At 44.5% G+C, this 25,819-nt stretch overlaps 2 protein-coding genes across 2 annotated transcripts; one reads left to right on the forward strand and one right to left on the reverse strand.

The window, feature by feature from the left end:
• Window positions 1-1,733: 1,733 nt before the first annotated feature.
• Window positions 1,734-20,385, forward strand: rhoq (ras homolog family member Q). Its single transcript, XM_084561406.1, has 5 exons — window positions 1,734-2,181; window positions 2,501-2,559; window positions 11,475-11,639; window positions 13,438-13,533; window positions 17,305-20,385. The coding sequence occupies exons 1-5, from the start codon at window positions 2,040-2,042 to the stop codon at window positions 17,464-17,466; spliced, it is 624 nt and encodes a 207-aa protein (XP_084417532.1). The 5' UTR covers window positions 1,734-2,039; the 3' UTR covers window positions 17,467-20,385.
• A 483-nt stretch (window positions 20,386-20,868) lies between these two features.
• LOC311500231 (GTP cyclohydrolase 1-like) lies at window positions 20,869-22,619 on the reverse strand. Its single transcript, XM_084561491.1, has 6 exons — window positions 22,352-22,619; window positions 21,976-22,085; window positions 21,826-21,881; window positions 21,711-21,742; window positions 21,533-21,617; window positions 20,869-21,315 (listed from the first exon to the last, which is right to left on the reverse strand). The coding sequence occupies exons 1-6, from the start codon at window positions 22,602-22,604 to the stop codon at window positions 21,186-21,188; spliced, it is 666 nt and encodes a 221-aa protein (XP_084417617.1). The 5' UTR covers window positions 22,605-22,619; the 3' UTR covers window positions 20,869-21,185.
• Window positions 22,620-25,819: the final 3,200 nt, after the last annotated feature.

Below are 25,819 nucleotides of genomic sequence, written 5' to 3' on the forward strand. Positions count from 1 at the left end.
TTTATATTTTAGTGCTCTGCTGCAGCAAATACATGCACCAAGTTCCCTTCAGCCCCCTTTTTTCAATTTCCTTTAGTTTTTGCGACACAGGGAGTGCAGACGTGCAGACCCTTCACCTTCACTGCAACAATAACAATTCCCAAAAGAAACAAACTTACTGCACGGTAAAAGTGAAATTAAAACAAGACGCGGTTGTTTCAGTGCAGTTGTAGTTTAAATTGCGACACCTCACAGGGCTAATCTCCTGTGTGCATACCGCACTGTTGCAGCCGCTTTTCACCCATCAAGGGCCGCGTGCGCTAACTTACTAACTTTCAGGTGCACCACAAACAGAGGGTGCACACTTTCGGATTTACTTGAAGGGCGTGCAGAGGGACATTAAGGATCTGACTCATGACTGGTAAGAGTTTAACAGCGTTCAGGATCCCATGGAGTTTTCTTTTTGCTCCCCTTTACTTTTAAAACCAAGAAAGCAGAGAGTTAAAGGGAGACAGAAAAATAACAAACATGCTCCTTCCCTTCAGTTTGCAAAGGAATGTCGCTTTATTAAGACGTTTGCGAGTGCACTAATACGAGGAGACAGCCCACACCTGGCCACCTGCACCACAGAGGTCAAATCCCTGTACCTGCGTACATACCTCCTCCTGTGGTGTCTCCATCTGCAGCTCCCCGGGCCCATCCATCCTCCACACACACACACACACACTGACGCACACATAGCAGCAAAGTGAGGATGGGTCAACTATTCGTCTCCTCAGCCACAAAGTCATGTAAAAAGTCTCCAAAATGCTCATGACTTAGACTCACAGTAAGTTGCTGCATGGTATTGCGTAAACCAGAGGTGTCAAACATGCGGTCGGTGGGCCAAAAGCGGCCCGCCAGAGGGTCTAATCTGGGCAATGGAGTTTTCAATGAAAATAACTGCTATTCCTAATTTGTCCACTGTTTTAGAGAGAGAAGTGGACGGAACACAACAGCAAGACGCAGGACTAAACAGCAGACAGCAACGTGGCCGAATTGCACTTATTTTAACATTTAAAAGGATAGTTTATTAAATGTAAACATTTTCCTAATTTATTTGTTCTTATCTGCACTAAAACAAATGGAAAAAGTCTGGATTTATTACTTATTTAGGTTATTATTCTGTTGTGTTACTGGTCCGGCCCGTTGATTCTAACAGTTCTTTCTTTCTGTATAGTTTAGGTGAAGTATAGCTCTAGATTTACAGATTGAGGTGGATTTATTGGATCATATGGCCTTAAAAACTTCCGAACACTGTGTCAGTATCAGTTTAGACTAATAGTCAATAGTCAGACTCAAGTTTAAGGCACTCAAACAGAATCACCTGTTCGCATTTAAAGGATAAAGAACATCACCGTGACTCGGGATTTTGCACAATATCTTCCTGCTGGATTCTACTGCATATGATGTCATTTCTTACCGTCTTTGATCCACATCCCGAGCAGGCGGAGTGTACTTTATCCAGAGCCCCTTGCTTTCAAACCCAAGCTCCGCCTCTCCAGCAAAGCGCACCCACCTTGTCCACCACCACCACCAGCAGCAGCAGCAAGCAGCAGCGGCAGCAGCGGCACGGTGCGCAAGGGAGCGAGAGCACAGGCGTGGGGCGCACCCGGGGAATCAGGCACGACGGACCCGGCGGCACCGCGGAGTGGCAGCAGCGGAGTCGTTTCTCGAATTTGGAGGCAGGATCTATGAATTAAAGACCTGTCAGCCCTGCGGGATCTTGCTCTTGTTTCTTTTTCTTTTCTTTTTTTTTTTTTTAACCAAGACGCGGAAAGAAAACTCCTTCGCGGCCAAAATTTGGGAGTATCACAAGCAGCGGTGGGGAGGGAGAGCGATGCAGTTCCAGTCCGACTCGGCGCGCCGCGCAGTCCGCCTCCGACTCTGGTGATGCCCTCCGTGCGGGGATCACCGCCCAGCAGCAGCAGCAGCAGCAGAGGCAGCAGCGGCAGGAGGAGGAAGAGGTCGGGACAACAGGGCGTCGGGGGGCCGATGATGTTGCTGGTAAGGTCGGGATCATGGCTAACGGAACCGGTACTATCATGTTAAAATGCGTCGTGGTTGGAGACGGTGCAGTGGGGAAAACGTGTCTCCTGATGAGCTATGCCAACGACGCCTTTCCCGAGGAGTATGTGCCCACAGTCTTTGATCATTATGCAGGTAAGGGAATACAATCCTTATTGTTTATTATACCCTGACACACCGAACTGCTGTGTTGCAATGGTTTCCCAGATTGAAATCTCTTCAGAATGAAAATAAGGCACGGAGTGATTTCACTGCTGCCTTTGCCACTCATTCTCCAACTGCATTGCATCTGTTGCTATAATCAAAACCACTTGTTTGCCTTCTTCATAGCACAGAGGGGTTGGGGACCCTAAGCCCTCCCTCCCTCCCTCCCTGCTTCCCACTCTGCTCCCCCCTCCCCACCCTCAACTCTCTGCTTCCTCCTCTCAACTGCTCTTTGTCATTTTCTTTGCAGTGAGTGTCAACGTCGGTGGAAAGCAGTACTTGTTGGGACTCTACGACACGGCTGGTCAGGTACGGTTTATTTTTCACGCCGGCCGGGTGCCAAGAACACCAAGGACACACACACAGTCACACACACACACACACACACCAGTCTATCTCTGTCTCGGCCTCCTCGTGTGCTCCTGGGACCTACAACTATGTGGCCGTGCCTCAGAAACGCCCACAGGCTTCATATTCAGGCCAGACACTAAGCTGCAACAGGTGATGGTTTTCGCACATGGGTTTACAGCCAGAGTGTGTGTGTGTGTGTGTGTGCGTGTGTGTGTGTGTGTTGTGGACAGTGATGGTAGTGAAGGGGTTTTCAATAGTTCTATTATGTGGAGAACAGGGCTTCTATGTCCAGTAGTGATGTCACAGGGTTTTTAGTAGGGCCGCTTAATGCCTGGGCTTTTTCTTTACAATGTGCCATTCAGCGGGCAAGAGTTAAAACTGTACAGAAAACGCACTGGCCCGCACGCACAATAATGTTTCCACTCAGCAGAGGAGCCAGTGTACACACAGGCGGAGGAAACCATGCGAAACGGGCTCTAGCCTGCCGAGGGCATCGGTGGGAAGAGATTTGGGGGATTCAGATCTGAGGTATAAGTTGGTTGTTCGTTCCCTTCTGGGCCCAAAAGTGTCATTTGGTGGGTTTGATGATTTAGAGGTTTAGGAAGTAGTAAAACTGTTGAGCGATTGATAAAATGTAAAATTTTGGAGGGTGGCTGTGTTGTTTTTGGTAAAGCGGGTTAAAGAAGTCGCTTGACAGAGGTGTGTTTAGGTATGTGTGGGTAGATTATGATTGCAAAAGGGCTTTGTGTACCAGTAAGTACACAGATCAGACATAACATTATGACCACCTTCCTAATATTGTGAAGGTCTCCCTTGTTGCCTCTAAAACAGTTGTGACTCATCAGAGAATGGACATGGTCCTTCTGAGGGTGTCCTGTGGTGTCTGGCAACAGGATGTTGGCCTTTGAGGGGACGGGCCTCTGTGGATCATCCCACGGATACTTGATCAGTTTGGGATCTAGTGAATTTGGAGGCCAGGTCAACAAAAAAGCGTTAAAGCACTTTTGTGTGTGTCTGTGTCAGGTTGCATCCTGCTGGGGATGGCTGCTGCCATCAAGGAGTGTCATTGCTATGGGGTGGGGGTGCCTGGTCTGGTCTAGGTGGGTGCTACATGTCTAAGTAACATCCACACCAATGAATGCCAGGTTCAAAAGTTTCCCAGCAGAACATTGTATTGTCACAAGATGGTCAATGTTATTCACTTCTCCTGTCAGTGACCATAATGTTGTGGCTGATCAGTGTAGAAAGGTATTACATAAATATAAGACCATTTAATAGATGGGCTACATGTTTTATTTATTGAAGCAAATAATTTCATATCTGACTTTAGGTTTGTGGTCATATAAAAGGAAATCATTAGCAGAATAACTGAAAATGACTTGCTTAAGTTAGCAAACATATTTTAGAAAGGGTATATTTGGCATTAAAGGCACCATGTGGAGTTTTATGTCCACTAGTTGCGCTAAAGTGTTGGTAATAGTTTTTTCCGCGCATGCCCCTGATTAGTTTGGTTTGCGTTCAGCCGAGAGGACGATGCAAGCAACAGATTCACATGGCTGGTTAAGAATCTGACCTGCTCATCGAAAGTTGCCACAAAAACAAACAAAGCAAAGCTAAATCTGTCAGTGTCACAGTAAAAGCACCAGAGAAGAAGAAGAAGAAAGCGAGCGGTATCTGTTGCACAACTTCACAACTTCAAGAAATTTGCAAACGATTAAGAGGAAGGAAATCATTTCAGCGCTCGCACAGACCTGAAGGACACACACAGTGTGTTTTGGTGAGAAACTTAAACCGTGGGCTCAGCTGTGCCGCAGCAGTGGCGCACTCATTCTCCGGCCCAGGACCTTTAACCTCCGGGCTTTTCTGGCAACCTAAAACTGTACGCATGTCAAATGTTGAATAGTTAACACTACCTCTCCTCTGGCTGCTCTGGCTGCTCCGGCCGTCTTAAGTCGCATTTCAGTCTGTGGCCTGAAACGCGATCCGTTCATCGTAAAGAAAAAAAATAAAAACTGAGCTCTGAAAGGTCAGCTGGTGAACATTAAGCTGTTTTTAATTCATGAATGATAAATGCACAAGTCTGTGAATAGCAAATCACATCCACTCTCCCCTTTCTCTCCCCTCCTCAGACAGTTACCTGTGGCTGTGGTATATATTTTCTCTCTCTCAAGAAAACAGATGGTAGAGATGTTACTACTCACTTGTAAAAAAAGAGGAACACAACCTTATTGTCTATTCTGGCGTGTTTGATAGAGTGTGTGTGTGTGTGTGTGTGTGTCGGATGAGGGTTTGTTTTTAGCTGATTCAGAGTGTCTCTGAAATGGAGAAGTCCCCCCCAGATGTCTGCTGCGGGTGAGAGTAGAGTTACCGCTCTTGAAAAAAAACGCGGCCCCCCGTCTGCCTCCGACTCGGCTGACCTCTTTATGTGGAGCACAAGGCCAGCTGGTAATGTTTATAGCTGCAGCGTCTGATCAAAGAGCCGGTGGCCCGACGAGAGAGGGTGGGAGAGTGAGAGAGAGAGAGAAAGAGGAAGAGAGAGAGACAGCTGGGGGGGAGGATATAGGAAAATAAAGTGGGGGAGTGGGAAGTTTCTCACAAATTGAACAAATTCCGTCCTCTTAGTTTCATTTTCTTTTCCCTTTTCTCGCTTGCTTTCTTTCCTTCCCCGTCAGTTTGCCGCCCTCTTCTTCGTCTCCACGTCTAGCCTGTGCTACACATGTTCGACCGGCTCCAGGCTCTCTCTATAATATTTATATTCCTGGCATGGCCCGAGCTCCCATAATGCCTTGCTGTTCCACAAGGGTATCAGCGGCATTACACGGACACGAGGCCCGTCGTGTCGGTGTTAAACGTCAGGGCCACATAATCACGGCTCAGCACTGTGCTCTGTCTGATGCTGATGCTGATGCTGCAGCTTCCCTGCCTGCTATTGTCTGCCCGCCGCCACATCGCTCCCCACTGCCTATTGAATTATTCCATATGGAAGCTCTAGAGGAGTCTGTTTTGCTGAATGTGATGAGGGAGCAGAGAGTCTTTATTTATTCATTCATTCTCCTGCTGCCGCCGCTCTCAAAAAGATCTAGCAGCGCTGCCCGAGGAGGAAGCAGGAAGTGGATGCTAAGTGCTGTGGTGCCCATGGAAACGCTTTCGGGACAGGAGCGCCGGAGTTGCGTGTCCCGCTGCCCCTATTACTTTTGTTTTTTTTTTGTCGTTGAACCGTTCCCCGTTTGCTCGGCAGGTCAGATGCTTTCACAGTCAACTGCACATCCTGTAATCACTTTTCCCACTTCACTTCACCCATTACCCCGTCTCTCTCCTGCGCTCGGCACAGTCTGATGAGTCTTTTTTGACTCGGCAACCCGCAAAGTGGCCTAGTGACCCCCGTCCGTGCAGGAGTGGGAGGGTGGCAGGTGGGGAAAAGGGAGTGGGGGCGATGGTGAGGGCTGGAAATGCTTTTACCCAGCTGGGAGCCTGTCAGCACTCAGCTGCTCAGACACAAAGATCCAGTCACAGAAGTTTTCACACTTCAGAGGAGCTCTAGTATCGACTCTTCTCTTGCATGCAGAGAGGAAATAAGTAAGCGTGGTCACTGAGCTTTTCTTTAATCGTTTCGTTTCGTCAAGCACAAGGTGAGAAGATGCTGAAACAAAAGCAACTCAATGCCGCGGGGCTCTCAGATCTATGGTCGGGCCCAAGGCTTCAGTTTCACTTTAGTTTGACAAAAAAACATAATCTAAACTGGTCGTAAAGTTGTCGTCTGCACTTTTACAGTGTCTTTTGAAGACGCCGTGTGTCAAAAATGTAATAGCCTTCGGGAATTGTGCGTTCTTGACAAGAATTGTACGAGACGATCAACACAGCAGCCGCTTAGATTAGCTTAATTTAATTTAGCACAAAGACTGGTAGCAGGGGGAAGCTGTCAGCCTGGCTCTGTGCTTAACTGCACCTCTGAAGTAAAATCCAAAGTTCCTGGCAACCAGCAGAGACTCAAGTTATTTGCCATTCACAAAATAGGGTGCCACTAGCTTGGCATAGGCTATCCCAGTGACTAGCTAGCTAACTAGCTATGACTATCACAATACGAGTCTGGTAACACGCCATTAGGATTTCATTAACAAAAAGATCTCTGCCTGCAACTGGATGGTCCTACGACTATAATATGAGCAACACAAATTCAACTCTGTGACTCTCAAATGACTGCATTGCTGTTGCTCTTCAGTCCATTGTTGCATAAAGCCCAGCCGAACGATTTTTTTGGTCCGGCAGATCTTGGTCTGGCTTCCAATCTAGGGTCAGGCCACAGAATCCAGTGACGTAACAGAACATCGCCTGAAAGGCAAACGTCTACATACATATGTGCACGCATGATTCACGTACAGCGTAGTGGGGTTTCTGCCAAGGTAACATCTTTAAATTGCTGGTTTCGTCTGCTCAAGAGTCCGCAAGTCCAAAATATTACAACATTGATGTTAAAAGCTAAGGAGAAGAAGATGGAACTTGTAAACTGTTGCAGATTTTGCTGTTGTCACAAACAAGTGATTTTTAGGTCAGAGTATTTCTCCAACTTTTTAGCTCACCTGCTGGACGTCCCATAAACCGAGGCCGTAGTCCTCTCTGTGGTGCCCCCTTTCTTACACGTCATGCTGTTGCTCTGTATTTTTCTTCCTGTGCGCAAATGCTATCTCAACAGTAGTTTGTTCCAGAGTTACAAATACATTGTTTTAGTTTTGAAAAGCTAAATAATTTCTTAAAACAGCTGAGCATTTTAATTTAATCCAACAGTTCGTCAAGACTATTTGTAGTGCTGCAGTGTGTTTGGTGGGTTTTAAATATTCACAGAGAATGGTAATAGCGATTTATATAAATATATATTCGAGCTTTATCCCTGAACAGTTTGCAGTGTACGAGCTGAAACTCTAATGGCATCATCGGGGACTCGACAAAGCTCCTCCACGGCCACAGGAGAGATTATACAACTGTTTTCACAGGCTGAGTAACACTTTCCATGATGAATGGGCCGACATTTGTGCATCTTGTCAGTGGAGTTTCTTTTAGATATTACTCAAAATTATTGCTTTTATCCCAACAAACGTATCAGCTAGCACTTAGCAAACATCTCCTGCATTACCAGGTGTAGCGTGTTTAAACATAAATATGATCTTCGTTCCTCAGCTTTATGATGTGTGCCAGCATCTCTGACTGCCGTTAAGGGCTATATTAAACTGTCAGATTTCTGAATGGAGTCTGGCAGGATGTTCTCACCATCCAGGCATGAACAGACAGGGTGCATTAGCGTTAGAGCTGTGATTGATAAGCTTTAATCATCTTTAAAGGCCAGTAGAACAGAAACACGTATAAATAGCTTTTTTTTTTTTTTTTTTTTAATTTATTATTATTCTTGAGGTTAAATCCAGTTGCAGATTTGGAGATGAGAGGCAGAAGCGACTGTGTCCGGGCTTGCGCTCCCGCCCGGCGGCCATGTTAGAGCAGGCGTCCCTGACTCTGTTGATACAGCCGGTTTATAGAGCCCCCGAGGAAGCGGTAGGAGCAGAAAAGACAGAAAACAGAGAGGGAGAGTGTGTGAAGGAGGGAGGGTGGGTGACTCACTGATATCATAGCACTCATATGTCACTGAGTCAACAGAGCACAGTCACACAGCAGAGCTGAGGCAGCGGCCAAATGAAGACGTAGAGTCTTATCCTGATGGGCAATGTATGGGCAGAGACAAGCTGCTCTTATTTCCTTTTTTATCTCTCATTCCTCTCTCCCCTTTCAGCTGATCATAATATTTACTGTACACTCCCGGCTGCCTTGGTTATGTGTTATGCAACGTTTCAGTGATGCACCCGTGAACTGTTGAACCGGACTAATAAAGCAGCTTTTATGGAGAGCACCTCAACGGCAGAAGGAGTCTTGAGATACACCACGATGTATCCAGCCTGAGCAGCTACTGTGTGTAGCTATAGCGGCCTGACTGTCTTTGGTAATGTGTCAGGGCCCGTGTGCCGAGGGAAACAGTGCAGAGATGGGGCTCAGACAAGCTCCAGGCCTGTTTACGGTAAACTGCTGAGTGGTTTTCAGTGTGTGTGTGTGTGTGGGAGAGAGAGCGGCTCAGATTCAGCGAATCAGAGTCACTTGTGCAAGCAAAGGTCATAAACACAGAGAAACACGTGAAGACGCGGTGATTCCATGTGACTGGTAAAGTGTGTATATGTGGGGACACCGAATATATGTGATACACTGATCAGGCATAACATTATGACCACCTTCCTGATATTGTGTAGGTCTCCCTAGTTGCCTCCAAAAACAGTTATGAGTCATCAGAGAATGGACATGGGCCTTCTGAGGGTGTCCTGTGGTGTCTGGTAACAGCCTTCAGCCTTTGAGGGGAGGGGCCTCTGTGGATCATCCCACAGATACTTGATCAGTTTGGGATCTAGCGAATTTGGAGGCCAGGTCAACACCTTGTGCTGTTCTTCATGTTTTTTTGAGTTGTTCCTAAAGCGTCAGGCTGCATCCTGCTGGGGATGGCTGCTGCCATCAAGGAGTGTCATTGCTATGGGGTGGGGGTGCCTGGTCTGGTCTAGGTGGGTGCTACATGTCTAAGTAACATCCACACCAATGAATGCCAGGCCCAAAAGTTTCCCAAAAGTTTCCCAGCATTAACACTGAGTTAATGTTATTTATCTCCTGTCAGTGGTCATAATGTTGTGGCTGATAGGTGTAAGTTCTTCTACTATCTGTCAGAGAATGGCAGCATGATGCTATAATTTGCAGACCAAAGCTCTAGAGATGAAGTACATCTCATTGCAATTAATACCCCTACCCTTCCATGTTGGCCATCACCTCAATATAAAAATGTAAAAGGCCCTCATTAGAACCAGTCTATTGAGTCTGTTCTGGGCTCCTTGGCATCGCCCCCTTCCCCCCGTCTCCAGGGTCCAATTTGTCCTGTGGAATGAATTTGCAAAGTGCAAAAATTACATTCAACCAGCGCTGTTCAACAGGCAAAGGCCACTCACATTAAATATTGATTAAGTTCTCGCACTTTCGTGATCTTAGTTTTGTTTCGTCTAACCCCGCGAATTAAATACCCCGACGAGTCACGGCAGTTCACTGGATTGATGATAAACATAAAAAACCGCAAAAATCCAATATCGGTGGCGCTCTTGTGTTGCTCGCCGATTTGCCACGTTGCCCGGAATGAGCTCTGCACCCTGAGATGTAATAAAGGCTCTCTGATATTGCACTCTCCAGACAGCTAATGTCCTCACAGGAGAGAGATTTCCAAAAAGAATGGGCAAATTAAAAACGGAAAGGCTGACGTCATCCCTCGTTACGGGCCGATGTTCTAGGAACACTGGATCCTGCGTGTCTCATAATGCAGAGCGATTGCATTTCTTTATTACCTTCCTTGCCTCCTGAACGGCTATTCCTTAAAAACCCTGTGAACTCGGTGTGTTTAAATCGATCGCCGCCGTTCTGTTATTTCAGAGTCTGCTGATGACCTTTTAAGTCACGATGAGTTTCGGCTTATTTAACGCTGTAAAAGCGGACGCGGGTCACGCAGCGTTTGCATATCGTCCTCGTTGCTCGGAGCACCAGATGGTTTTGCATTTATAACTGAATCGTTGCATCAGGCTGTTCGGACGGTGTCAGGTACGCTGTCAGTCACAGGACAGTTACTAAACTGCTGGCTGTCAAAACACTTGTCCACTCGTCCCCAGACCCTCCGGCACTAATCGTTTTAAAGTTCCTGCCTGAGCTCAGTCTGTGAAATACCCCTCTCAGTTTGGAAGTAAGACGAGAAACAACCCATAGAACTTTCTGACATTTGGCTGACCTTCTGTGCCGTCGCTCGGTTGTCTCATCGCGGCCATCTCCAGCCCAGTTAGACACGGATCCTGATTTGCTTTCCAATAAATAAATGTACAAGACAAGAAGGTGAGACTGATTCACTCGGTCTGGTTGAGTCATAGCTAGCAGCAGAGAAACATTGAGACGGGGTCATGAATATTCATACGCGTGCGAGTCGGGCACTCTTGTCGAAAAGAGGTTTATCTTTGGGGGGGCGGAGGACAAGGGAGCGCCTGATCTGCCACACAAAGGGCAGCCTCGCGTCGGTGAATTAGCCATTTACGGCCCGCGCAAATATCGGAGATGGCAGCGTGTCTGGAGTTCACTGTCTAGTGGCGATGCCTTGTGATCAGCCTGCGCTAAAAGACTGCAAATGTAAAATAACTCTCACATAAATGTCATCTTTGATTTTTAATATTGTGTAGGTCTCCCTTGTGCCTCCAAAACAGTTGTGACTCATCAGAGAATGGACATGGGCCTTCTGAGGGTGTCCTGTGGTGTCTGGGAACAGAATGTTGTTAGTGGGTGGGGGCTTTGAGGGGAGGGTCCTCTGTGGATCATCCCACAGATACTTGATCAGTTTGGGATCTCGTGAATTTGGAGCCCAGGTCAACACCTTGTGCTGTTCTTCATGTTTTTTTTGAGTTGTTCCTAAAGAGTTTATGTGTGTGTGTCTATGCTATGAGATGTTTGGATGTGGTGGGGGTGCCTGGTCTGGTCTAGGTGGAAGCTACATGTCTAAGTAACATCCACACCAATGAATGCCAGGTCCAAAAGTTTCCCAGCAGAACATCGAATTGTCACAAGATGGTCGATGTTATTAAGTTCTCCTGTTGGTGGTTTTAATGATTTGGCTGATTAGCGTAGCTCTCCAGTGAGAAGTAAACGTCCTCGCTCTTCTTTTTTTTTTACACTTTAATAATTGATGAATCATAATTTCTCAAGTGTTACAGAAACGGAAATGAATCACGCCTGCTCTTCTGACCTTGAATGTTACCCGTCCCGTCTTCTCCCAGGAGGACTATGACCGCCTGAGGCCGCTGTCCTACCCGATGACGGATGTCTTCCTCATCTGCTTCTCCGTGGTCAACCCCGCCAGTTTCCAGAACGTGCGTGAAGAATGGGTGCCCGAGTTGCAGGAGTATGCGCCCAGTGTCCCCTACCTGCTCATCGGCACACAGGTTAGTTCCTGGTGTTTGGTGCGTCACATCACAGGTGCTTCATCTGTACAAATGCGTTTTCCCATTTCTGCATAAAAATGACCTGGATGTCCTGAAAGTAGACACAGAGAACCAAATCAAACAAATGAAACTTGTGCTTCTTTTTTTTTCGAGGAAATTAATAAGTTGTGCAAAAGTATGTGAAGCAATAACAGCAGCATTTCCGGTAACTATAACAGGAAGCGATAAATAGATAGCTTTTGAAAATAATGATTGTGGCAGCATAAAAAAAGCAATAACTCGAAAATGGCTGCAGATCGACCCGCCTACGGTCACTGATTGGCTAGAAATCATAACGGAGATTCATGAGATGGAGTTTTTTACTTGTTGTTTCACTTGTTTCTGTTGAATGAGCATGATTGCTGGTGATTTTTGACGTTTCTTTTACCTAAAATACGCTTTAAAGGGTACTGAAATGTCATTTGCTTTCCCATTACACATCCACGTGATACAAAATTGCCGCTGAACAGTTATCTATGATGTCGTGGAGGAATTTAAAGGCGTCATTTCATTTTTACTGTGCAGGGAAGTCCTTTTTGCCACCTTATGAGTGTCCTTGCAGCACTCTTTGAGTGGCTTTTACTTGCTACGCCATTGACAGCTAATTGCTAAGCTTTAGCTTTGCAGGTAGCGCACAGTAAGTTTGTCGGAGTTATAGGTTCAAAATGTTCTGCCTGACTGATGAAAGCTCGAGACCGAATCGAAACGGGACGGCTGTTAAATCCATAAAACCTAAAACACCAGTCTCAGACAGATGAAGCCACTAAGCTGCTCAGTGATACTGAGGGGAGCTGTAGAGCCAGATAATAACCTTCTATGGATTGGTGATGTACTGTTAATATAAAAATATTGATCAGCGCAGCTTTAATTAGATTTAAACCAATCCACTCTTGCAGCCCAAACGTGAGCCGCAGCACGGAAATAATCATTTATTAAATTCAAGAAAAAGAAATTGGAACAATCATTAGAGTACTGGTCGGGGCCCATGTGGTTCGTATTGCTTTAGAAGATCTGTGGCTTGGTGCTAGAGTCGCCCGCTTAAAAGTAATCATTACATCAGGGCGAGGATCAAGTTGGGCTAATGGCTTGTGATGTTTTATAGATGCATTACTTAAAAAGTATGTAGATGTCAGGAGATGACATTAATCCAAAGTATTGTCTTTTTCATTTTTTTGTTTTTTTATTTTAAATCCTTAAAAGCCACTGCCAATAAAATCTGCTCTGTGTTCCCTGGCAACCGAACGCCAGCGCAGCCAAGGCCCAGCGGTGATGAGGAGGATTGGAGTGGGTGTCTGATTTATCTCACGTCAGCTGATGTTTACCGCTCCTTTATCAGATCCCGCCGTAAAAGCTGCTCGGTGACACATGCCACAAGTCACGCCAGTCGAAAAATAAATAAATAAATAAACTAAAAAGAACACGGGCTAATGAAGGCTGCTCCCTGTAACGTTCAGCAGGTGGACGCTGAGGGGATTATTTGTGTGCACGGTGAATAAAAAAGGAGAGGAACCTTGCGGTCGGCTGCGAAATTGGCTTTGCGCAAGAGCAGGAAGTGTGGATCAACACGGTCCTGTTTCAGAATTTAGAAATCACTCTAACCGTTGTGCTCTCGCTTATGGTTAAATAAAAACCCCCTGAAAAGGTGGAAATCACCTAGTTTGGTGTAAAACAAGACAATGTGAAACTGTAATGCGAAACCCATGCTGTAATGTCAGTGTTAATGGTGACTTAGCTCACGGGAAGTGTCCCTCCTTTTCAGATTGACCTCCGCGATGACCCCAAGACCATTGCCAAACTGAATGACATGAAGGAGAAGCCCATCGCCACCGAGCAAGGACAGAAACTGGCAAAGGAGGTTTGTATGAAAGAAAGAAAGAAAGAAAGAAGAAGTTTACTTTTCATTTTCAGTGCTGTAGAATTGCTCTGCCAGGTTCACTTAGATTCCTGTGTGCAGATTTGACCCAAGAACGTCTCTGCATGAATGTCATTTCTTCAGTGAAATGCTTGGAATCAGACCTCTGTGCATTCCTCGCCTGGAAATGAATCCAGGAACACATTCCGGGTCAAGATGGACGTTCCGGCCGAGCTTGAGGCCGTAGGACGCAGATGCCGATTGCGGTCTGGGAGTAATCTCTCCTGTCAGGCCGAAACGAGAATTTTAAGTGAGACGGTCAAATTTACAGCTGATATCCGTGCTCTTTTGGCAGCTTAGGTTGAGAATTAGACGGGGATTGTTGCCTCATGGAGCCATGAGGTATTTGGAGGCCACAAGGATCCGTTTAAGATCGTTTCGAGCTATTTGAGAAATCAGCTGCAGTTAGGGCAATTTTCCTTCAAAATGAGCAGCGTTTTACCTTGGATATGATTTTAAACTGTTGATCTTGTAGATGACTTGTCCTCCATAAAAACAGGCCTTAATAATTTAAATATTTAAAAAAAAACAGATCAGTAAACCAGAAAAAGTAAGGACAACTATACAAAGGTTATTTAGTTAGAAGCAGCTTCAGTGGACAAGAGTGCGCTTACACTGACCTTTTTCCAGTATTCATTCCATAAAAACATACTGCTAGACATAGTTTTCTGTTGAAAACAGTTCAACGATCAGGCATAACATTATGACTAATATTGTGTAGGTCTCCCTTGTGCCTCCAAAGCAGTTGTGACTCAGCAGTTCTCCCACGAAAGAAAGACCTGTGGTATCTTTCAGCTGGTCACCAAGTGTCTTGCATGGTGTGGGACATATTATCCATTTTGGGATGATAGCTTTGCTGTCATCTTCCTGTCCCCCACCACTATTGGATCTTAGGAATAAAATATAGAGCACAAAACTGAAACGCTGAAGGTTTTAAACCTAGATTTTGACACATGGCCTCTCTTCGGGACAGGCCCTAAAGATCCCAAAAAGGAGGAGGAGCTTTGGCTTTGGCAATATACGCCAATCAGGCATAACATTATGACCACCTTCCTAATATCGCGTAGGTCTCCCTTGTGGTGACTCATCAGAGAATGGACATGGGCCTTCTGAGGGTGTCCTGTGGTGTCTGGCAACAGAATGTTGTTAGTGGGGGGCCTTTGAGGGGAGGGGCCTCTGTGGATCATTCCACAGATACTTGATCAGTTTGGGATCTATTGAATTTGGAGGCCAGGTCAACACCTTGTGCTGTTTTCCCTAAGCAGGGGTCTTCAACGTTTTCTAAGCCAAGGACCCCCAAACTGATGGAGAGATGGAGCAGGGACCCCCTGCTTATGTATATGTGTATTTAAAGACATTTAAATTTGTGGAAAAAAACTTTCACGACCCCTCTGCAGTACCTCAGCGGGCCCCCTAGGGGTTGCGGACCCCCTGTTGAAGAACTCTGACCTAAAATGTTTTTGTGTGTGTGTCTGTGTCAGGCTGCATGCTGCTGGGGATGGCTGCTGCCATCAAGGAGTGTCATTGCTATGGGGTGGGGGTGCCTGGTCTGGTCTAGGTGGGTGCTACATGTCTAAGGAACATCCACACCAATGAATGCCAGGTCCTGAAGTTTCCCAGCAGAACATTGAATTGTCACAAGATGGTCAATGTTATTTATTTTTCCTTTCTCCTGTCAGTGGTCATAATGTTGTGCCTGACCGGTGTACAGTATGTTGCCAACACATGAGAGTCGTCTCAGATACCGTACTATATACAACTAAAGGACGGCTCATTTTTCTGTGGTTGAGGAGGCTCTGTGAAAACGTGCACTCGCCATTAGCAGCTAAAGTTACTCCATGATATCAGCCGGTGCCAGAGCAAATTATATATCATTACACTGATGCTATATGCAGCCATAGCACTGGGTTACTGAGACACACTCTTCTTCCACTGCTTCTCTTTGTTGCACTTCCTCCGTGGTGGATGAGAGTGTTGCGCCCTTTGACTCTGGCAGCTGAAAATGCCAAGTCATTCACAATGTCCTCTGAGCGAGTAACTGGATGTCAGTGGAAGTCAAAATGGTCTCACACATGTTCTAAACTGTAGAAACACTTGAGTCTAAAGAAGACTTAAGGAAATAGTTCAGCATTTCTGAAAATATAACTTCTCCTCTTTCTTGCCAGGAGGTTTCTGGTAAATTTAAAGCAATAGCTGGTTAGCTGGTTAGCTTAGCATAAACTGGAGCCTAGTTCTGACTAAAACAAACGCGACATGTTTACACCTGCCAAACTGTTCAAAATCACGGCTTAAAGCGTCACATGTTGGTTACCTTAAAGAACATGCTACACAACATTTCAATTCAGTAAATCTTAGAAGCAAAAGTTCACCTTCTGCTTTAAAAATGGGAGTAAATGTGAGCACACTAATTTTGTTAGATTTGTCATCTTGAGGTCTAATGTCAAGTTTTAAAGTTTATGTAAGCTTCAGACAGATTCAGCTCACATCTTGCCAGAAATGATTCAAACATTTATTTTATTTAGGACGTTTAGAGAGGAGGAAATTAAAATTTGATCAACCAAAAACAGCACCGATGGAATTAATTCCTGGCAAGAAACAGCTTCTAAAATCCTCCATTACGCTGATGGTGCCAGTATTTTTGCTGACGTTGTAGTACCGTAGTTTAATCCTATTTTTTAGAGCCTTGTTTTGTCATTTTATAGTTATAGTTCTAATTAAAAAAATGCCAAAATTGCAGCAGCCTTCCTCCCCCTCCTCCTCCTCCTCCTTGGTTTAGTTTAGAAAACTTAAATTGAGTTCAGTTTCAAAAGCTTGTCATGACGATTGGAGTTAAAGAGAAGAAATGCATTGACATAACTTAATGATGGGGCTATAACGTTTTACAGTGTACAAGTAACCAACAATAAAAAAGCTCATTGAGCTGTTGATTAAGAAACGCTTGAAGTACTTTACATTACTGTAATGTTTGGACACACCCAGGCTAGCTGTTTCCATCTGTATCCATTCTGTATGCTAAGCTAAGCTAAGCTAAGCTAACTGCCTGCAGCTGAAAGCCCCAATGGTATTTGTTTCCTCGTGTTTCCCCATTAAAACAAAAGCTAGAGAAACCACCTCTTCCTCCCAGAGAATCCCAGTCTGCTCTGATTGGTCAGCTGCAATGGCCTGAGAAGACACCATCCATACATGTTCAAGTCAAGTATTGCTCCCGGTGAGGGAGTGATGCCGTGGGATACGCCCATGAGTGCGCGATGAGTCATCAGTGAAGGATTTTCCGGGAAATGACAAATTAAATATTGTTGAGTCCTCGTTATTGCAAGGCTAGATACTGATAATGGAGACTTTAGTAATTACAGATGCGAGAATGGTAACGATTGTCTTATCACACTATCTACGAGACAGTGAATAACGGTATTTACCAAAAGAAGGGTTCTAGGTTTGAATCCATCGGCCGTGGTACTCCGGCTTCCTCCCACCGTCCAAAGACATGCTCGTTAGGTTCATTGTGAGTGTGAATGGTTGTCTGTCTCTCTGTGTTAGCCCTGTGATAGACTGGAGACCTGTCCAGGGTGTACCCCATCTCTCGCCCCAATGACAGCTGGGATAGGCTCCAGCCCCCCTCCTAGGGAACAAGCAGTTACAGAAAATGAATGAATGAAAGAATGAAGATTGCACTGTACTGCCGTGACTGATGGTCCGTCTCACTTCTCTCCTCAGATCGGTGCATGTTGCTATGTGGAATGTTCCGCGTTGACCCAGAAGGGCCTGAAGACGGTGTTCGACGAGGCCATCATCGCCATCCTGGCTCCCAAGAGGAAGAAGGGGTCTCTGAAGAGAAGGCTGGGACCCCGCTGCATCAACTGCTGTCTGATCACGTGATACACACTGTGCGCCGCAGAGATCACCGAGCGACCGACCACAAACCAAACCTGGACTTGAGGGCAGGAGACGGGCACGGACAAAAGAGAGGGACTGAAAAGAGACAAAACAGGAGCTACTTTTATGCTGCAGTGCTCTCGGAGGGGCTATAACTCTCTCCTGCTGTCCAGCACCGAGGGTGAGGATGCAGTTTACTACCAAAGGAGCACAAAGCCCAAGTCAGTCTCTTCTTCTAAAAAAAAGACTTTGGCCTCAAAAGTACCTTCTTTTATAACCATTTTTAATCATTTTTCTGTATACGATGCTGTTGGCGTATGCTGTCACACGGTTTTTCAGTTTGGAGAGAAATACTACATTTTAAGGAGTTCGTATTATTTCTACGGCTTTGGAAAATAGATTTTGAATTGACTTGTGAGTTTCTCGATAAGACGTCAGACGTCCAAAAGCAGAGAGAAAAGCTGCACTAATGAGTAACGAGGCTGACTCAATGTGAAACTGTGACAGTGCCCCGGGGATGTAGAGGATATCTGGACGTAAGGGCCAGTTTTTTTTTATTCATTATATGCTAAAAACAAAAAAAAGACTCTCGAACTATGTCTGTCTGTCTTTGTCATTCGACGACCACACAAGATGCTTCCGTTGTGTGGGGTATAACAAGTCGAATGTTGTTCAGAGGACAGATTTTGGAACTCGAATGGTATTATTTTAAAGTTTGAGTGTCTGTTGTTTATTTTGCCTTATGAAATCTCCATTGTTTTATATAGTGTGGCATGCCAAAAAAAAAAATATGTTAAGGTGGGCTGAGGTCTTCATCTGGAACTGAAGAAGTTTATTATTCTTTTTTTTTTAAAAAAAGCCTATATATATAATATCTAGAGTTTAAGATTCTGTATCTCTAAAATAGAGACTTCATGCAGTTCGTGCAAAATAATATTTTGTCAGCTGAAAAATTGACTTTCTTTTGCTTTAATTTTTTGTTATTCCGCAATAATACGTTACCCTTTTATCACCTTCAGAAGGTTTAGAAGAGAGATTCATATCAGTGCCCAAAGAATCCAGCGCACACGCTTTTAATCCGAATCAGACGGACGCCAGATGACCCGATACCTTATGTTTAATGCACAACACGAAGCACAGCCGGCGTCGCTCCATTTCCAAGCACAACAGAGCGCGCATTCCTCTGCTTTTAAGCGACGCCCCTGTCCCGGAGAAGGATGATTGAAGCACATAAGATGCGCGCGGTTCCATCGGTCACAAGTAGGGCCGCGGCACAACATCTCGACATGCACAATCGGAGTCTGTCACGTCTCCGGAATCCCGTTACAAGGCTTCCTCCAGCTTCCCGAATGTCAGCGCTTTAGGAAATGCAGAAAAGACGCTAATCTAGATCATTTAGAGCGGGCTGCAGCTTGTTGCACTAGCTGTTAATGTGGTATCCTAGTTGCTGTTTAGATCTTTACAGTTCTAATCGTCACAAAATATTACATTTACACAATAAAACACCCAGTAGTGGTCGTTAGGGTGTAGAATGTAATTTTCTTTAGCTATGCAACAGCTATATTCCTTTACAATTCCCTGTCAAACAGCAGTCGGAGCTAAATATGCATTAACCTATTAGCGCTCGCTGTTTTATTCGTCGAATATAGCCACTTTAGGCTAGCTCCAAAAGTTTGACTCCGTAAGTTTCCATGTCAAAAATGGCCACCTTATTATAACTCTCCCATTCAAGCTCAGAGCATAAAGTTATGCATCTTGTCCGGCGTCGCCTGCCCTCCTCAGCTCCACACGCGCTCCACCTCTTTGCGATTTAGCCCGGGAGTTAGCCAAGATGGTGGAGCCCGCATTGAGCTTCAAAACCACTCTGCATGGCCAGATGCTAGCATACAAGTGACGTATCGTACGTGACGTAAAAATCATATAAAAACACGTCGAATTTGATTTCACGGGAACGAAATTGGGTATGTTTTAAACTGAATTCACCCAAAACAACTCCACTAACCGTACTTCTTTATTACTTTGCTTTGGTGACATCCTGTAGATGTCATCACCACCTGATTCATTAAATCACTAAGTTATTAGTGACCCTGAAACACAGAAACGCAGACACTGTGATGGATATGTGAGTAGCTTGTGCAACCCGGTCTGTAGAAGTCAATCTTTCTAAAGAATCTCAAGCCAAATAATGTCATATTTCTGGCTCATATTACAGACATAAAGGATATAAGGACTTATTATTTACCAGAAATACCTTGATCCATGTGATGCAGTCTCATTGTACGACATTTAAATAGATATTTTATAAAGTTTACCCAGATTTAGAGAACAGCTTAGATGTCTACTAGCCCCCAAAAACAAGTGTATGCAACAAAGGTCTCCAGCCCACATGTCTGTAGTAGGTGCAGTAAGTAATAACTTAAAGATTGTGACTGAACTTTTCTTGCAAGCCAAACATAAAAATATATATATATATATATATATATCGGCTTATTTTTTATGCATTTATTTTTGGCTTTTTAAAAACACATTTCTAAAGATATTAATCCAAGGTGCCAACTCTCTCTTTTGATTTTCTGTTTCCGAGTCAGACGTGATGATTGATTAAAGCTTTAATGTACATGGTGCTCCTCCTCTCTGCCCCATGGCTTACGTTGTGCGGCTGACTTAAGAGTTGCAGACAGAGACGGCCGCAGGGCGGGCGGCCTTCCCCTCTCGGACAGTTTTGCTTGCTTACGTCGTGTGAAGGTCCGCCCTCAGGATCCGGGACCTAAGTGCCGCAGCCACCAATGCATTCTCCCGTTGATGCTCTCCTCTCTTCTCAATAAATGTGTTTACTGTGTTAATAAGCTGCCTCGGGGGGTTTTTAAACTTGGAGAGCGTCGCACACCGTTTGCTGTGGAAACCCATTTGTGGAATTAACTTTTCCGGTGTTTACTCCTGGAACTGCAGGCGCTCATAATGAGTTGACTAGATAAGCAGGTCAGGAGAATTAGTCTGAACACACATCTTCTCGTTCACAGCTTTTAGATTTGTTTGAGTAATCATTCCGTCCGCGTTAAAAATGACTTGTGTTGAGCATGAGCGCCACTCGCTGGGTGCAGATTTATAAAGGCCTTCACTTCTCTGTAGGACAATAGAAAGCACTTTACCCACATGTTCAGAATTCGGTCTATAATTTACCACGGCACACTCAAACCACTACTGCAGCAGTTGAGCAAAACTGCCAAAGACATGCGTGCAGAATAAATTTTAAACTCCTATTTTGGTGCACGCTGTTGCTTAATGCCCCCACCGGTCTGACTGCACAGCATACAACTACAGAAACTATTCAGAAACCAAAATATTAAGGTTAAAAACACCAGTTTTATTTCATTTTTTTCAGATTTGTGACTGTATGGAGGAATAAATATCTCCAACTGGTGTACGAAAACATATTCACGCACAGTACACCATCGTAAATCAAGTCGTACAGCATCATACATACAGAAGCCCTCACTATTTGCCTTCTGAAATGCTCCTGGAGCATCAGAGATAAGACGTTATTTCACAACAACACTCCAGAAGTTTTATGTTGGATTAATTTATTGTATGTCACAGCTGTCTTACAGAACTTAACACACAAAACAAACCAACAACAACACACATAGTGGAATCCAGAAGTGTTGATTGCTTTCAAGCAAGCGTTGGTTTCCATTTGCAGAACCGTGCACTGGGATCAAAACTCATTTCCCCAGCACCAGAGTAAGGAACTCGTCCCTGGTCCTGGAGTCCTCTTGGAACGCTCCCATCATGACACTCGTCACAGTTTTGGCATTCAGCTTTTGCACACCTCTCATCATCATGCACATGTGGCTGAAATTAAAGGAGAGCAATCAGAAAGACAGAAGAGCACAGAGAAGCAAACCTTATGGTGATTAAATGAAACTGTAGCTCTCCTTTTTATATGTTTGGAGTGGCTATGTCACCTTTTAGTCTGGTATATATCCACAATAAAGTCAAAATCATTAACATTTACTGACAAATACTGGGTTAAAGTAGGAGCCTGTTAACAATAAGTGAAAACACTCACGCAGCTTCAATCACCACTGCCACGCCAGCAGGTGCCAGCGCCTCCTCAATCGCTTCTGCTACCTGTTTGGTGAGACGCTCCTGAACTGTGGAGAAAACAAAAACAGAAAGGATGGAGCACAAGATATATATAAAAGAAAAAGAAAAAGACAGGGAAGACGAAATGAAAACTGCTTTACCTTGAAACCTCCGGCTGAAGATCTCAACAATTCTGGAATAAGATAAAACAATATTATGAGTTTTGTTTGTTTCCATTTTTGGCCTGTGCATGTGTTATCTGCTGTCATCACCTACCTGGCCAGCTTGCTCAGACCAATCACCTTCTTGTTTGGGATGTATGCCACGTGAGCCTGGCACATTGGAACAAAGCATAGCATAAGGATAATGCAATAGGCAGAAAACGTCCTTTGTGAGGCCTTTGGGTTGCTCTGTATATTCAGTTACCTTGCCAAAGAAGGGCACCAGATGATGTTCACAGAGAGAGAACAGATCGATGTCCTTGACAACCACCACCTCATCGTGGTCTTCATTAAATATGGCATCGTTCAAGATATCTGCGAGATGGAAATTTATATTTAAAGTTATATATTTTATGTTTAAATCGTTCTTATAATGGTCGAACGTGACAAGAAACCATAATCTTGCAGCAGATCCTGATTGAATCCACGGAGACAAGAGTAACCAACGTTCAGCATGTGCTCATTGAATCAGTGTCTTGCTGAAATTTAAAGTCCCTTACGCAAAAACTCACTTTTACTTGAAAGGTTCACAGAATTAAGAACTGAAATGTGTGCCACTGCGTTCGCCAATGCGCACTCACCTCCTATCGTTTCCTGGTAACCTTTTGTGAAGAACTGCATGGCTTTGGCTGCGCGTAACGGCGTGCGTAAAAGGCCCTCTCTCTCGGTGTTCTCTCCAAGCTCACTCAGTATGGTGCTGTAAGCCTTCTCTATGTAACAAAGCCCGGTCGGGTCTGCGGTTTTCTCAGGGCCATTTTCTTCTTTGCGCAAATCGTCATGTTGAGACTCGATGCATTTGGTCAGCTTAGCTACATCTTGCACCTTTCCGTTCATCTCGGCAGCGTAATGTAATTCCATTCTGGTTCTCGGAAACTGTCAGTGAAGGAGACTGGCAAACAGAGTTAGATGGGTCCCTTGGTGAGCTGATCGTCCACTGGTCTCGACAGGGAAACCAATGTGTTTTTAAAGGCGGCGAAAGCCCCTCGGGCGTTACTGTCACTCATTGAGCCCGGACACGCATCAGTCTTAACGACTAAATGACATGCGTGCACTTAACGCCTTTTCCAGACTGTAGAGATCTAATTGGGCGAGGGGCTGTACTTTAACACGAAAAAAATACACCAGTAAGACTTGATTTCCTCGAGTTTACTGATATATTTGAAGAAAGTGGCAGAGACGTGCCCAGGGGCATTACGCACGCTTCTATGGGGCATGTATGAAGATTAGTGCGCACAGTCCAGGGAAACCCCGGCTAATTCTGTACAAAACTTTGTTTGGTTTTATTATATAATCTTTAACTCATCCCATGTGATGGGAAAGCGTTCTGGCCAGCAAAGTTCCACAATTGCCCCACGATTTGCCCACAATAGAAGCATCTGATCAACATGCAGATCGATTAGAAATGATCTCAGACGCGCACAGATCCTGTGACATCAGTGTAAATAATTGGATCCCCATGATCTGAGTTTCACGAAGGATTCAGGATTGACCTACATATACTGTATCTGCAGGATATATAGCATATGACCAAATCAAGAAAAACCAACCAGAATAAGGAATCAAACTAAATAACTTGTAATAAAATGTCATGTTAGCACCATGTGACCCTCTGAAACCCAAATCTAGTTCCTCATTATTCCCTCTGTCTGCACAACTGCTGAATAAGAACATTTTTGACAAAATATTTAAGCAACCAAGCACTGATTGTCTATAGCACAGCTCCTGCAGAAAAAAAACAAACATGTACTGGAAAGTGCACCTATACCTGTACCACCTTCAAATACATCATTTAAAATTAGAATTAGGTTCCAGATTAGGTGCCAATGGTGAGAATCTCCTTAGAAAGTGATCAGTGTCTTATGCAATCTTCTAACTTGATAAATATGGGGCATCACTAGAGCAAGAGCTCTCTCTCAGGCATTCAGAAAAGTGACTGTGGATGAAGATGAACCTTCAAAGAAACTAAAATGATCTCCAGATGATTTCAAGTAAATCGTTAAGGAAAATCATCTGCTTGGTATAAATTCAGGTGGAATTTGTCCAAGGACTGGCCACCCGGGTTCAGCCTGACAGAAAAACCTTTTAGGTGTGAAAAGAAGTTCCAGAGACCCCCTAAAAATATAGTAACCAGTGTATATTATCAAAAATCTGACGCTGGCATTGATTGTCCCTGACTGACAGATAAATCGGATAGAAGGTAACACAACAGAGGACGCAGAGACGTTTGGTATCATGGAAGCTTTGTAAATCTTGTGTGTCACGCTGAAAAAGAACGGCAGCACATGTGGCTCAAAGCCTTCATCTCATGTGACGCAGCCATATTCGCTGATCTTGATCATAACGTGCCACATTTTTCTTCATTACAGGCGCGGCAGCTTCATAACCCAAACCCAGACGTGTGCAGCATTCAGAACAAGATGATGTTTCACACTGAAACCTAGCTGACTGTCACGCCGACCAATCCCATCGAAGCAAACGAGCAGCTGTAGCCAATGCAGACAGTCAGAGACTAAATCTGATCGTCACTGTCTCTGCACACTGCTGCTGAAACGCTGATTGATTGATTTCTCCTCTGACACCCCAGTCTCTTATTACCATATACAGCCTGATGATAGCATATCTTCCTTTGTGCATTCTTTTTTTTTGTATCAGTCACATATGTCTGCTGGATTCTCTGGTTGTGTGTGCTTTGCTGCTGCTTAGATAAACTTTGGAGCACTCAGATTGATTCTGTAAAATATACTTGTTTTATCTCTGACAGAAATGCAAAGCACGCATGAAACTCTGCATCTGTGACACCGTCTCACGGACACTTGTACTGATGTAATGTACAACTGAAATAAATATTTAAGAGGTATAACACTGATATGAAATTTTTTTTGGTGACATACACCAATCAGGCATAACATTATGACCACTGACAGGAGAAGTGGATAACATTGACTATCTTGTGACAATTCAGTGTTCTGCTGGGAAACTTTTGGACCTGGCATTCATTGGTGTGGATGTTACTTAGACATGTAGCACAATATTAGGAAGGTGGTCATAATGTTATGCCTCATCGGCGTATGCAATTCCACTTCATAGTGATGCACACACACTTTCAAATTCATTAGGTACACTAGTGAAAATACAAGACATTGTCTCAGTTATTGCTCTTTAGAGATGGTATTCTGGTGGTCATAATGTTATACCTGATCGGTGTAGGTCCCATTGGGAAAATTAATGAGAAGAATGAGATCCAAAAAGGGAAAGAACCATGTAACTAGAGGGTATTTTCTGTATTTCTGTAAATATTCAAGGTGTATGAACCTAAAACAAAGGCAGTTTGGGGATATATTGGGATCAAACCTGCTTCTTGGTGTTTGGTGTCACTTTTTTCTCCCATGAGGCGTGAGTGGATCGGCCTGATCTTGATCTTTACCAAGTGGCTCTCCAGCGTGATTGCCAGCTAGCAGCAAACTCTGGCCATATATCAGTCATCACCTTTAAGCCGTGAAACGTGGTGCATCTAATTTTAATTATGCATCTCATTGAAGATAAGATCAAAGCTGACTGTCCTACACCTCGAGTGGGATGCATCCCACGTCACATCTGGGTTTTTAAGAGCATTCATTGGAATGAACACAGCACAGAAGTCACATTTAAAGTCACATATTATTCAGTCACTTTGGAGCAATTCAAACCTAATGCTCAATCATGATCAACTTTATTTGGTAAGTTACTAACTCTCTGTCATTTCTGATGTCTTCCCTTCACCTGTGTGGTCGCTGGCACTGATTATTAGCCCCTCCCTAATTTATCTCACCTGTGCCTCATTGTTCTCCTTGTACTTAGCCTCTGTGTTTCCATCCCTCGTTTGTCAGTTTGACTTTCATGTCCGATATGTTCTAGTATGTTCCTTGTGTGCTTTGTGCTTTTTCTACTCCTTGCAATTTGTTTTTGGACTTTGTCATTGCCTGGTTTATTTATGTCAAGACTTTCAATCCACCACCTGTGTGCGTTTGAGCCCTCCAGTCTCTTGTTGCACCTAAGCTCCAAACCAATCA

This window comes from Chelon labrosus, assembly GCF_963514085.1.
Source record: "Chelon labrosus genome assembly, chromosome: 15".
NCBI lineage: Eukaryota > Metazoa > Chordata > Actinopteri > Mugiliformes > Mugilidae > Chelon > Chelon labrosus.